We start from the raw sequence: 13,819 nt of genomic DNA on the forward strand, positions 1-13,819 counted from the left end.
CTTCAGAGCACTTGGATTGCTCCTTTTGTTTGTTACAATGTCTTGATGTACTTTTGGAAGCTTAAAAATTTTGGTTGCATGGACTTTCAGTGGATCGAGAAAAAAAAACTAAAAAAAAACGAGAGAACAATAAAAATATCTTCATTTTTGTTTTGAAGACATGTCATATGGGTTGGAATAACACAAGGATGAATAAATGAGTTATGTTTTCATTTCTGGGTGAACTAGCCCTTTAAACAATATTTGTACTTTTTTATTTTCTTTATTTTGCATAGACCTGTATGTGACATGTTTAGATAAGATTCATCTATACAGTGGCTATATACTGTAATTTGTGTCCACATGTTTGACTCTGACAATCATATATTGAACACGCAATATCAAAAATACTGTCTATAAATAGTTAAAAATGTAGGATAAAAATATTAGAAAGGCACCCAAACCTGCAAACATAAATCCCTTTAAAGATTAAGGCAAATCATCTTCTGTAGTGCTACATTTGTATAATTTCTCCCTATGCATTAGCAGTGATGACGCATTAAGCTCTGAAACTGACTCCAAACACAGTAAAGTCTTCAGGATGTGCGTCCAGACGTCTCAGTAGCAGCACAGCTCTGTGTGAGGCTACGGCGGACTTCCCGGAGGGGCGTCCAGGAGCGTGAACATGTCTTCGATCACCTGCCACAGGCAGCTGTCCAGCGGGAAGTCGTTGTCCACCAGGTTGACCAGGAAGTAGTTGTCGTGGATGTACTGAATGATCATGCGTGAGGGCGACTCGTCCTCGTACAGCTTCGCCCACTGTTCAATCCACAGCGCAAACGCCTCATCCTGTGGGAACAGACAGACATCATGGTCTGGTTTATCACGGAGATGAAAACAGTGAGTGAACGCCTGTGAGGTCAATGAGGATGTGCAAGCCGTTCAAACAAGACCTAATACAGTTGCATTGCTCAGTGGAAAAACCATCACCTTCCAGGACATAAAGCTGACTGGATCCACGACGGTGGGCTGAATGATCTCTCTGCCTGGGAATATGCCCCATGTCACAGCGTTGGGCTGCATTTCATGGGCATTCGTAATATTCTTGCCCTAAAAAGAAGGGAAAATATACTGTATATATTCTTTTAAATAGTTCAAAACTGGATGTTCTTTCATGGTTCTCGTAGGGAGTGCTGCTGTTTTACCTGAACGTTGACTATATGGTAGTTCACACGAGGCTCATACTTCTTCAGCACCTGCAGAAGCGCAGTGACATTTTCGCTGGACGTGAAAAACTCCAGGTAAGCCTGTAGATTTCAAGAGGTCAAAAATAAAGAAGCTGAAGGAGCCAATCTCAAATGAACCTGAAAGATAATGAACCCCAAAATAAAACCACGATTGAACGAGTTCCCACAGTCTAGCTATTCGATTCCTTAAACATACTAGTTGAATTAAAACTTTATATCATTTTTATTTCAAGTAACAAGAACATTTTTATGGTTTTATGGTTTTAGTTGTATTTTTAGTTCACGATATGACCATGAAAGAGTGATTACAATGAAACGCGTTTATGTTTTTGTCTAGAATGAAACATTTTAGAGCAGAAAGGAAGATTTTCAGCAAGAAGACTTAAATTTCAGTTTGTTCCTCGCACAAAACGATCAGAAGACTTCATAATACGACACACAAACACACACACACACACACACACATTGCATGGAATAAAATATGCCATTTCCGAGTGACCTATTCTTATAGCGCTGTAGCTGACCTTCTGAAAGACGTATCCCCCCGCAGGGCCCCAGCCCACGATGGGGTCGGATGAGGGTTTGCCGTTAATGTTGGGCTGAGAGTTAATGGTCAGAACGCCCCTGCGGTTCACCTTCTCCAGCTCGTCCTTCAGCAGATTGGTCTCCGGAGCCAGAGGATCGTCGTTCCACGGCAGACACATGACCTGTGGGAAGCAGACACAAGTGTTTATAGAGACACATACAAATACTGTCGACATGAATGCGGGAAGTATGATCAAAATATTATATAACCGAAATTGTAAATCATTGGTCAGTCAATTTATTTATTAATTTTTTTTTTTTTTACAAAAAGTGTTTTATATATTAAAGGCAGGGTTATGGAAGAGGATTAGGGCCAAGCAATAAACAATAAACCATCTCAGGATTAAAGTCATTGTAATGCGAGATGAAACTTGTTCAATTTCAAGAAAAATGTCCAAATAAATGTTGAGAATTAAATCATTAGGTTTCGAGAATAAAGTCATTAAATTTTGAGAAAACAAGTAAAATGTAAAGAAACATTTTGAGAATAACTACTGTTGCGAGAACAAAAACACACAGCGACTTCATTCTAGAAATTTTTAGTAGAACATGTTTCATTAAATTTAACGAGTTTAATCTCACATTATAATGACTTTAATCTCGAGATGGTTTTGTTTTTACTATGGCTTGGCCCTAATCCTCTTCCGTACAGGGTAGGTGATTTGGTTTATCCTAGTTGAAAGTCTCGTCACATCCTATCAATCACTAAGTGAAGTGGTCTGAATGAATGAATCACGTTTGCTGATAAACAGACCTCTGCACATCGGCTGAATTCAATAATAATGTGCAAAATGTTGTGACATCATTTGACAACCACAAATAATTAAAATCCTCAGTGTTGTTCCAAACAACACCGCTTCATACAGTAAGTTCTTCGTCGTCTTGACTCATCTGGTTCATGCCGTGCATCTCTCTGTGTGTCAGTCCATGTTTTAGCTCTACCTTGTGTCCACTGGGGTTGGTTTGGCCAGTGATGTAGTAGGTGAAGACTTCATACACACTCTCCTCGTTCATGAGTTCGTCACCCCACATCTGCAGGAGGGCCTCTTTGGGAGACTTGCTCTTCAGGTAGAACAGATAGTAGTCTGTCAGCTCGCCAAAGGCTGGAGAGGAGGAGTTACCCCTGACAAGATGACAACACCAGAAGTCACTTTTCTGTAACCACTTAAACATAAAACTCAGAATAGAAACATTTCAGTGTATGTACCATCTTCCGTTGGGGAAATCATCCCAGTCTTGTGTTCTGTAGATGTAGCTTTTGGGTCGGGAAGCCCAGAAGATTGGCCTGACGTCTTCTACCTTACGCTTCGGATGAGCGCTGATGGCCCAGGGCAGAGGACGTCTAAAGGGAACCAGATTAACACATAGATATATCTCACCAAGCCCAGGCCATATTTTACCCCCCAAAAAAATCTGAATTGTATACATTTCGCTGAAAGAAAATGTATTTATTTTTTACTAGTTAATAAAATAATTATGCATATTTTAATATATTAAGTATTAAAATAATAAATTGAAAAAATAAAAATCTGTATTACATTTAATTTTTACTAAATAAATGAGTATATGAATAATGAAAGTCCTATAACTCAAAATGTCTAACAATATAATAATGACTTTTTCTCTCTTTTTTTTTGCATTATGATAATGAAAATTTGGGAAAGGGTGATTAATTGTTGTAAAATAACCAATATCTGGAGTGACTGCACATTACCACCTACAACCAACAATATATTGTACAGTTAGACTAATAAACTACATTATTTGACCAAACAAAAAAATGTGATATATATATATATATATATATTAGTTCAGTCAAACGAATAAACAAATATGTGTGTACTGTGTATATATATTATGTGTATATATAAAAACACACATACAGCATATATTACCCTTTTTTCAAATTCTTTCCATTTTATTTTTTTGGATTCTGCCTTTTTTTGATTTGTAATTTTTCTGGATTCTGTTCAAATGGTTAAATAATTTTTGTAATCAAAAAGCATATCTAATTAACTGAAGTTACGTCTTTTTGTGAGATATTATTAACAAACACTTGAGATAAAAAAAAAAAAAAACTAAAAAAGCACTACTTTTTGGTTTATTCATCCAAAAATGTTCAAATTCCATGTTATAGAATAATTCAGTTTTTATGTCTGGATTCCATGATTCTTTCCCATTCATCATAAAGCCTTATTATATAAAAGCAATACAGAACTTGAGCCCCCCCGGTTACAGTGATTTAACATGAGCCTTCGATTCATGCCTTATAGCCCTTATAACCATGGTAAAATCACTGTAATGCACAGCCTCTTACTTCTTTATTATGCCAGGGCATTAAAGTTACAACCATGTTGCATGTGGGCATGTATTATTCTGTCGCCAGTGTGGAGCAGGATGTAGTCAATGGATTTCCTGTTAGACTCACCGTGGATCCTCGGCCCATAAGCCCAGCTGTCGGAGCACTTCTATGGTGGCCACCTCTCTGTTGAGCGTGTAGAAGTGCAGGCCTGGCACCTCTCCGCTGGCCAGAAGGACCTTACACATCTCCACCGCCTGCTGGATGCCGTAGCTGCGAATGGCGGCGTCATTATCCTTGATGGGCTCAATCACCTGCATGATCTCCTCCGGTACTTCCAGTTTGGAGAGTTTGACCAGCTGACGCAGTGAGTGATAGCCCTGCGCAAACGGAGGAAATTCAAACTATCAAGACTGAACCAAGGAAGAGAATGTTCCAGGAAAGTAAGAAAAGAATATAGGTTTGGAACAATTTCAGTTTATGAAACGAGTCAATCTTTTGTTCGTTATGTGGCTCGGCTCGGTGTTCATCTCTCTCTTCACAGCAGTTCAGTCAGTGTACTGTTTGAGTAAATCCATTACTCCGGGATATTGGTTTGTTTGAACTCAGAGGGAGTGTCAGCCACATTAAAAAAGTTAACAGCTTAAGTCATTTGTGGATTAATGCTTATTAGAGATGCGAACCGTTTAAAACGATTCAGTTCGATTTGGTGAAGTGGTTCAAGAAGATCCGGTTAAATCGCGTTCGTGAACCGGATATCACAAACTGCTTTGTTTTGAACTCTCTCACACAACAGACACGGAAGAGAAGACAATGCTGAATAAAGTAGTAGTTTTTGTTATTTTTGGACTAAAATGTATTTTCGATGCTTCAACAAATTCTAACTGACCCTCTGATGTCACATGGACTACTTTAATTATGTTTTTCTTACCTTTCTGGACATGGACAGTATACCGTACACACAGCTTCAATGGAGGGACTGAGAGCTCTCGGACTAAATCTAAAATATCTTAAACTGTGTCCCAAAGATAAACGGAGGTCTTACGGGTTTGGAACGACATGAGGGTGAGTTATTAATGACATAATTTAGATTTTTCGGTGAACTAACCCTTTAAGGCAGTGGTTTTCAACCTGTGGTCCGCGGCCCCCTAGTGGGTCGCGGTGGTATTGCAGGTGGGCCACCAATTATTTTCTGTTCATTTCCAGTCCATTCTAGGGCTGTGGGATTAAAAGAAATCGTTATAAAATCATGATTTGAGCGTGCGCGATTTCTAAATAGCTTTATAGCACGATTTTCCACGGCCCTGACCTCCCGTAGTATGCTATCCGAGCCAATCAGAATGAAGTGCGCCTAGCACGAGAACAGAACAGACTGGGCATGTGGCTAACTCCAGGTTCACACACTGTCTGTTATGCGCCTTTTTTCTGAGCCCATGTTAACGGATCAGAGCGTTCACACTGCACGCGGTAAAAGGCTAGAAATAAAAACGTGCGAAAATAATTAATATCGAACACATGAGCATAGAGAGAATTGTGAGTGCACAGGACGCAGTTTAAGTGCGATGAGAAACGTTTTAAGTGCGCACACTCTCTCCGCGCAGAGCAGCGTGTATCTGAGCAAGCACGTCTGGTTTTGTGACAGAGCAAAGGAAATCTGCGTGCGAACAGAGAGATTCGCACTCGTGCATTATTTGAATGTGCTTTCGCGTTATATTTATGCGCTCTCGCTGCTGACCGCATACACATACTGTATACACACTGCAAACACCTGAGGCACCGCTACAATTAATGAGCTCTATGAACAATGCATGGCAAAAAAGAAAACGGGATTTATTTATTTTTTTGCCATAAGTCTATACATTTTGTTACATCTTTACTATAGTGATAATTTTGACTTATGTCTGTTCTAGAGACGTTACAAACTTTTTGATAAAGCTCTAATTGGTTTTCTTTTGGAAATATGTTTCAAATTAATCCTGAATGCATTTATGACTGTAAAAGCATATCGGTGTGTATCACAATCGCAAAATTGATCAAAGAAATCGCGATAGTTTTTTTTTTTTTGTCCATATCACATAGCCCTAGTTCATTCAATAAATACAGTTAACAAGCTAGCTTCTGAGTACTAAGTTATTAACCCAACAATAGCGGGGTCAGTTAATTTTTTTGAAGTGGGCTGTGCAAACATATGTGTGTGGTTGTGTGGGCCGCGAGTTGAAAAAGGTTGGGAACCACTGCTTTAAGGCATTACAATTCTTCCATGGAGGCGGAGTTTAACCTACAGGCCCATTCCAGCATCTGGCGTTCGTTGGGCCTTGTGTAAATAAAAGCTTTTATTTCAGTAACAAGGACGTTTTCAGTTCTGAAACTTACAAGATATTATTTTAGTATGCTTATTATTTTGGTAAACTCAAGTAAAAGTTGATTTCTCAATTCATGATGCCTTTAAATATGCATAACAAGAGTAATCAACAGCAAATCAGCAAATTCAATAGCAACTCCTTTATTAGTAAATGTATAGTTTGTTTAGTGGGGCATTAGATAATTACTAGCTACTAATTACTAGCTATTAAACTGTTTTGCATATCTTTCGTATATTATCAGATCATTCTTGCATTATCAAAATACTAACCTCAATCAAATTAGAAATTATTACACAAAATATTGCAAAATAAGAGCTTAAGGACAGGGGTAGGACTGCTATTTTGCAATAGTTCTACCTATCCACTAGATGATTTGATTCAAAAACATTTTGGTTGTTGATCAAAAACAACCACTATTAAGTGCTCTAAATGTATTCATATGTAATTTTATCGTCTGTGGAAGGTGTAGGACCATAAAATGTTTGTCCAATCATATTTCTCGGTCCGAGGGCTATGATAGGCCATCCTTACTGCCGTCATTGTATGCATTTGCATACCTGCGAACAGACATGATCCATCGTCAGCATGTTCATTATGCTATTGCAGACCAAGTGAGAATTGAAGACATTATTATTGCAATATTACGCGCTTTGTACTGTAATGTTTTCTCACCGGTGAATGAGACATGAGCTAATCTGACAGCACTGCATTCAGTCGACCACCAACACCGTCTCTCATCGTGTCACTGGGTAGCCTTTGCTCTGCTTGTGCACAGTCATGTGTTTTGAAGGAGGCGTGGCTTTGCAGAGTGATTTGCAGGGAGGGTGGGATTTTATGCTTTCAAACCTATCTTGCTATTGCTAGACTCTCTGAAATCGCCTACCCTAGCTTTAACTACATTTTACTGCTGAAGCAGCTGCCATTTTCCGTTTTTCCGCATGACATTGGAGAAGACAGATTGTATGGTCTAAGTCTGAGATCTTAGGTACAACATGTCATGAACACACCTCAACATACAAATGAATAAAATGACAGAATTGTAATATGCGCATGCACTACAGTATCCCTTTAGGACTGAAAAGAGCTAGGTAGAGTACGTTAACCCTTGTGCTGTATAGAAAATCCCTTACCTCATTTTTGTTCATGGTCAAAAATGAATCATTTACAGGTAAAATAAAATCCTCTCCAGGTCAAACTGACCAAAACACAACATACGGGATAAAAACAATGGTGATGGCTTGTAGATAACCAATAGTCAATAGTTTGTATTAGATAACCAGTAGTATTATATTAAAACACTACTCTGTATTAACTTTTTTTAGTTGTACTAAAATGTAAGGCAATAAATACATTCATCACGCCATTGCATAAATTCAAAGACAACCAATTATGCTGTTTGATAAGGTGCATTAAGAGTGGCCCTTAATTGGTCTTTTGCAATGACATGACATCATATGACAATTTATGCAGCTGTGTTTGGATGACTTCCTCATCACTGGTCAGATTCTGTTGATGTACCTGGATGGGGAAGATTCCTGGGAGAATGGGGCAGGTGATGCCAATGGCCCGGCAGTCTTTGACGAATTTGAGGAAGGTCTCTGCCCTGAAGAAGAGCTGGGTGACGATGAAGTGTGCACCAGCATCCACCTTCTCCTTCAGGTGCATGAGGTCATCGTCATAGCTCTCTGCCTCTGGGTGCCCCGTCGGGTAACCTATCATTACATTTGTAACATCTTTGAGCTGATGAATTTTAGAGTTGCATGCAAAAATGACCATGAACAAATGGATCCAACTTCAGTGTAAAACTATGTGATTTAGTTTTTTTTGGCAACTTTATCATCCGCAAGGTAAAAGCAATGGCAATAGTGATATTCAGCTTAGCAAACACCTTTAACGGCTTGTTTTTTTTAATGCTTACCTGCGACACAGATATCAAAGTAGTCATCGAATTCACAGCGAATGTGCTTGACTAGATCTGTAGCATAGTTGAAACCGCCATCTTCCTCCACCCAATCTTCCCCAACAGGATCTGCAGAGAAATCAGATGTGCTCATGATGCAGAACTGCTCCAAAAGCTGTAGTTGCATGATGGCAGATTAACTTGAGAAATGCTGATTATAATGAGGATATGAGGATCCATGACTATTAGGATGCCGCCTTCAAAGGGTTTGAAATGGACCTTATTTGTTTTTGGAAAACGTGTTGTTTGGACCAAAGTAACAGGTTTCAGATCAGTCACTGTTCATACCTCCTCTCAAGGCCATGATATTCTTTAGGCCGAGCCGCTTTGCTTTATTTAAATGGGATGTTATTTTCTCCTTTGTCTGATTGCAGCATGTCAAATGCAGGACGCTCTCCATGCCGCAGTAATTGACCGCTGTGCTTGCTATTATCATAGAGGATGTTTCTTTATCAGAGCCCGGATCTCCAGCCGGATGCCAAGTGACGTCAATGAAGAGCGGACCTCCAGAACCCATTCGGTCAAATCTAACACACAGACAACAAAAAGACCATTCACTCTAAAACCAAAAAATCTTTCATGTCTGCACAATAGTAATGAGAATTCACCTGATTTTCAAATGCGTCAAGGCAAAATAAATATATAGGGGTTGGACAAAATATAATGTGAACACCTGGGAAATAGGCAATGTTATTTTTTAAGGCATTTTACCACCATCTGCCTTTAATCCAGCTTCCGGCCTCTGAAGAATAGATTCATACAACTTTAAAACGTAGAGAAGTGTGATTTCGGAGAGGCTAGCAACAGCAAGCTAGCTTTGAAAGCATAAGATATCACCTTCCCTGCAATTAACTCGCCAAAGCCACGCCTCCTCCAGATCACATGACCGTGCACACACTGAGCAGAGACTAACCAGGGACACAATGAGAGACGATTTGTCTGGATAGGGCAGATTTTGGTCTCCAACGCTCCGTGTTTTAGGGTCATGACACCATCTTCTTTGCATTTCCTCAACGATGTCAGAAATTTAAGTCTTAGCAATACAGCGCTTCGTGGATGTCAGCTTTGGGAAATTCTCTGTGGTTGGTTTTTGAGGAAATGAGTGTCATCAGGGTTAATGTTTGCTGCAGTACTTCTGTTTCGTTTGGATACAATCATTCCTAATGCTCGACAGACCCTGTCTTTCACTTTTGGTTTCACCCATGATAAACAACCCAGAAAAGCTCTTGGAGGGCCACATTCTTGCAGAGTTTAGTTCCAACTTGCTCCAAAACCAAACCTGTAGCCTTTAAATAAGCCTGAATGACTTGATTAGTTGGATCTGTTGCATTTAGTTAAGGTTGAAGCTAAATTTGCCAGGGCTGTGACCCTCCAGGAACACAACTGAGTTTTTCTTTCTTTCTTTGTTTGTTTGTTTTTAATACAGTAACCTATGCAAATTATACGAATGTTTAGATGCAAAAACCTTTTTTCTCTGAAATTATCATTTTTATCAGATTCCCTATATGTGTGTATGTATGTATATATTTAGATAAATATACCTACCTGGAGATTAGATTGACGGCTCCAGACGCTGTGCGGGGTGGGAAGAACTCCAGGGAGAACCAGTGGTCCCCAGACTCGATCCGCCGCTTCATCTTGTCCCGCAGCCGGTCGGTGCGGTCGGTGTCCAGTACCGGGGTCGAGCACCTGGAGCTCTCTTTGGAGCTCTCTCCGCTGTTACTGACCCCGCTGGAGTCGCTCTTAGAGGACTGCCATCCTACGTCAGCTTTTTGGTTCACCATGTTTCCTGTGCACAGGGAAACGCTGACTTTTTTTAATGTCTCCAATCTCTAGACATTAATGACACTGCCCATGTTCAAAATTTAATAATAGTTTACCACTTATTATGCCTGTATTTATCTATTTTTCAAATGTAGTAAGTAAAATGGTATTCACGATTTTAGATTAAAAACAGTATTATACATCATTCCCCTCATAAGTGTGAATCCAGCTATTATCCTGCATATAAAAACTATTATTTTGCATTTTCAGTTCAACTTTATGTAAAAACGTCTTAAAATTTGGCAGTCTGACCCTATAATAGGTCAACAGGGTGATGTGTTAAAAAAGTGCAGATGTAATGACTTCCAAACCATTCGTGTGTGTGGATGCAAAGTGAGTCCCACTGCATTGTGGGATATAGTATCCAGAGTACAGTATGTTCTGATACTGTACACATAACATTTGAATCTAGAAATCATGTCAAATTATTATTTCAGTAACATATGTGATTGGAGAAGTTGATTAATATATTTTAGTAAGCAGCATCTAACACATTATAATTAAAATGTTCCACTTAAACTTTTAATTTAAATTATACTACTTGAACATGTATTACTGACAGCTAAAATAATCAGTACTAATCGCCCCCTTACCAGTTACAATCACTCCAACGGTACTTCATCAAAGTCAATATTACGATCGAGTCTTTCTGGAATTTGTTAATGACACTCTTATGGCATATACACGTGTTATTACACCAAAATATTTAGCATTTTAGTATTAGTTTATTAATTAATACCGAACACGCACGTCTCATAAAAGTAAATACATGCAAACGTTTAAAAGCATAATAGAGTAACTATTGTTATAGAGTGCTCTATGAATAAAACGTGTTATTCTTATTCTCATGACTATCCTATTTGCTGAATGCACGAAGACTTATGAGTCTATAACGCGCCTACTTTACATATAAGGAAGACACGTTCACTCATTTAAAAAGATGTTGCTTTTGAAAGACACAATTTTTTAAACTGACAATCAATGCAAGCAACAAACTGTTGATATGACATGATGAATCGCTTTAGGATTGCTATATGCATCTTTCGGTGTTGTTCATAGCTCGACCCAGACATGTGGTTCCGCGTGACAGCAGCGGTCCCTTTGATTAACCGAACCGAAACCAAAACACTCACGCTGACCCCGTTAAATAGTATAAAAAACGCATTTCCTCCATTACCTTCAACGTTTTCCCAATCCTCCAGGAGTTATGAGAGGAGAGTACAGTCCCAGGGCGGCGCTGTACTCGAGCTCTTGCTAAACAGCGTGTGCGAGGACAGCATGGACGACAAACAGGCTGGCGTGTGATCGACAGACCACGCCTCCTTCACGTGGGACACGCCCATTCTCGACCATACGACCACCCCGTTGGATGCAGCGTCTGTCATCACTTATGATGCAAACCCACCACATGTGCTCATTAATAATTAAATATACTACCCGCGCAGATACGCGCACGTCCACACAGAAAAATATATTAAACACTTTTTGTGCCTTTTTGTGTCATTATAAATTATGTCACAGTTTCGTCCATTTATCTCATGCAGTTTTGTTTATCATAAAAATAATTTACTTAAGCATTGATTTTTCGTATGTGGCGGAAACGGGCTTCCCTCACCTAAATATTATATTTTATGATCTGTGTATTAAAGATAAGTGGTCAGTGGACTATATGTTATAGTTAAAATTCAATTGAATTCAAAATGTCTTTGTTGGCATGACTGTAAATTATACAATATTGCCAAAGCTTATATACATGTACAAAAAGATAAATAATAATAATAAAAAAAATAATAATAATAATAAAATGACCTCACAGTAATAGAATGGGATATTATAACATCTTTGGAGTTTTGGCCACAGATATATTCATTGTCCTTTGGATCTCTGTTATCGAGTTCAGTTCCAGTTCTTGTGTTGAAGTCTCATTTCCCTGGGCCTGGAAACGGCTGATCTCTGTGTGGATGTTGTTCAGGTATTCCTCATCATGATAAGGGGATTTTGCTGCATGGGGAATATAAATGGCACAAAGATGCTCTCTCTCTCTCTTATTTTATTTTTCCTTAAAAAGTCTACTTCATGTCATTTCATTCAGCTTTGAATATTCACAATATAGAAAGGCCATGTAAATGTCATGCGAATTAATTTGCAATCCATGTTTCTGATGCACCTCTAAGTCAATTATACCACGATGAACTATTACACAATTTACTAAATACTTCTGATGTACAACCCGAATTCCGGAAAAGTTGGGACGTTTTTTAAATTTTAATAAAATGAAAACAAAAAGACTTTCAAATCACATGAGCCAATATTTTATTCACAATAGAACATAGATAACATAGCAAATGTTTAAACTGAGAAAGTTTACAATTTTATGCACAAAATGAGCTCATTTCAATTTTGATTTCTGCTACAGGTCTCAAAATAGTTGGGACGGGGCATGTTTACCATGGTGTAGCATCTCCTTTTCTTTTCAAAACAGTTTGAAGACGTCTGGGCATTGAGGCTATGAGTTGCTGGAGTTTTGCTGTTGGAATTTGGTCCCATTCTTGCCTTATATAGATTTCCAGCTGCTGAAGAGTTCGTGGTTGTCTTTGACGTATTTTTCGTTTAATGATGCGCCAAATGTTCTCTATAGGTGAAAGATCTGGACTGCAGGCAGGCCAGGTTAGCACCCGGACTCTTCTACGACGAAGCCATGCTGTTGTTATAGCTGCAGTATGTGGTTTTGCATTGTCCTGCTGAAATAAACAAGGCCTTCCCTGAAATAGACGTTGTTTGGAGGGAAGCATATGTTGCTCTAAAACCTTTATATACCTTTCAGCATTCACAGAGCCTTCCAAAACATGCAAGCTGCCCATACCGTATGCACTTATGCACCCCCACACCATCAGAGATGCTGGCTTTTGAACTGAACGCTGATAACATGCTGGAAGGTCTCCCTCCTCTTTAGCCCGGAGGACACGGCGTCCGTGATTTCCAACAAGAATGTCAAATTTGGACTCGTCTGACCATAAAACACTATTCCACTTTGAAATAGTCCATTTTAAATGAGCCTTGGCCCACAGGACACGACGGCGCTTCTGGACCATGTTCACATATGGCTTCCTTTTTGCATGATAGAGCTTTAGTTGGCATCTGCTGATGGCACGGCGGATTGTGTTTACCGACAGTGGTTTCTGAAAGTATTCCTGGGCCCATTTAGTAATGTCATTGACACAATCATGCCGATGAGTGATGCAGTGTCGTCTGAGAGCCCGAAGACCACGGGCATCCAATAAAGGTCTCCGGCCTTGTCCCTTACGCACAGAGATTTCTCCAGTTTCTCTGAATCTTTTGATGATGTTATGCACTGTAGATGATGAGATTTGCAAAGCCTTTGCAATTTGACGTTGAGGAACATTGTTTTTAAAGTTTTCCACAATTTTTTTACGCAGTCTTTCACAGATTGGAGAGCCTCTGCCCATCTTTACTTCTGAGAGACTCTGCTTCTCTAAGACAAAGCTTTTATAGCTAATCATGTTACAGACCTGATATCAATTAACTTAATTAATCACTAGAT

At 39.1% G+C, this 13,819-nt stretch overlaps 1 protein-coding gene across 1 annotated transcript; it reads right to left on the minus strand.

Moving 5' to 3' along the window:
• Positions 1–394: 394 nt before the first annotated feature.
• On the minus strand, positions 395–11,591 carry LOC132115338 (methylenetetrahydrofolate reductase (NADPH)-like). Its single transcript, XM_059523754.1, has 12 exons — positions 11,435–11,591; positions 9,979–10,222; positions 8,722–8,960; positions 8,392–8,502; positions 7,992–8,185; positions 4,240–4,490; positions 3,019–3,153; positions 2,754–2,934; positions 1,751–1,933; positions 1,185–1,286; positions 970–1,089; positions 395–828 (listed from the first exon to the last, which is right to left on the minus strand). Exons 2-12 carry the CDS (start codon positions 10,215–10,217, stop codon positions 625–627), a joined length of 1,959 nt encoding a protein of 652 aa, XP_059379737.1. The 5' UTR covers positions 10,218–10,222; positions 11,435–11,591; the 3' UTR covers positions 395–624.
• Positions 11,592–13,819: the final 2,228 nt, after the last annotated feature.

This window comes from Carassius carassius, chromosome 34 (genome assembly GCF_963082965.1).
Source record: "Carassius carassius chromosome 34, fCarCar2.1, whole genome shotgun sequence".
Classification (NCBI taxonomy): domain Eukaryota; kingdom Metazoa; phylum Chordata; class Actinopteri; order Cypriniformes; family Cyprinidae; genus Carassius; species Carassius carassius.

Coding starts and splice junctions, on each gene's coding strand:
- LOC132115338 (XM_059523754.1), bottom strand. CDS start 10,217: ATGGTGAACCAAAAAGCTGACGTAGGATGGCAGTCCTCTAAGAGCGAC. Junction 8,961..9,978: donor GCCGTCAATCTAATCTCCAG/GTAGGTATATTT, acceptor TCTGTGTGTTAG/ATTTGACCGAATGGGTTCTG. Junction 3,154..4,239: donor TTATGGGCCGAGGATCCACG/GTGAGTCTAACA, acceptor GGTTCCCTTTAG/ACGTCCTCTGCCCTGGGCCA.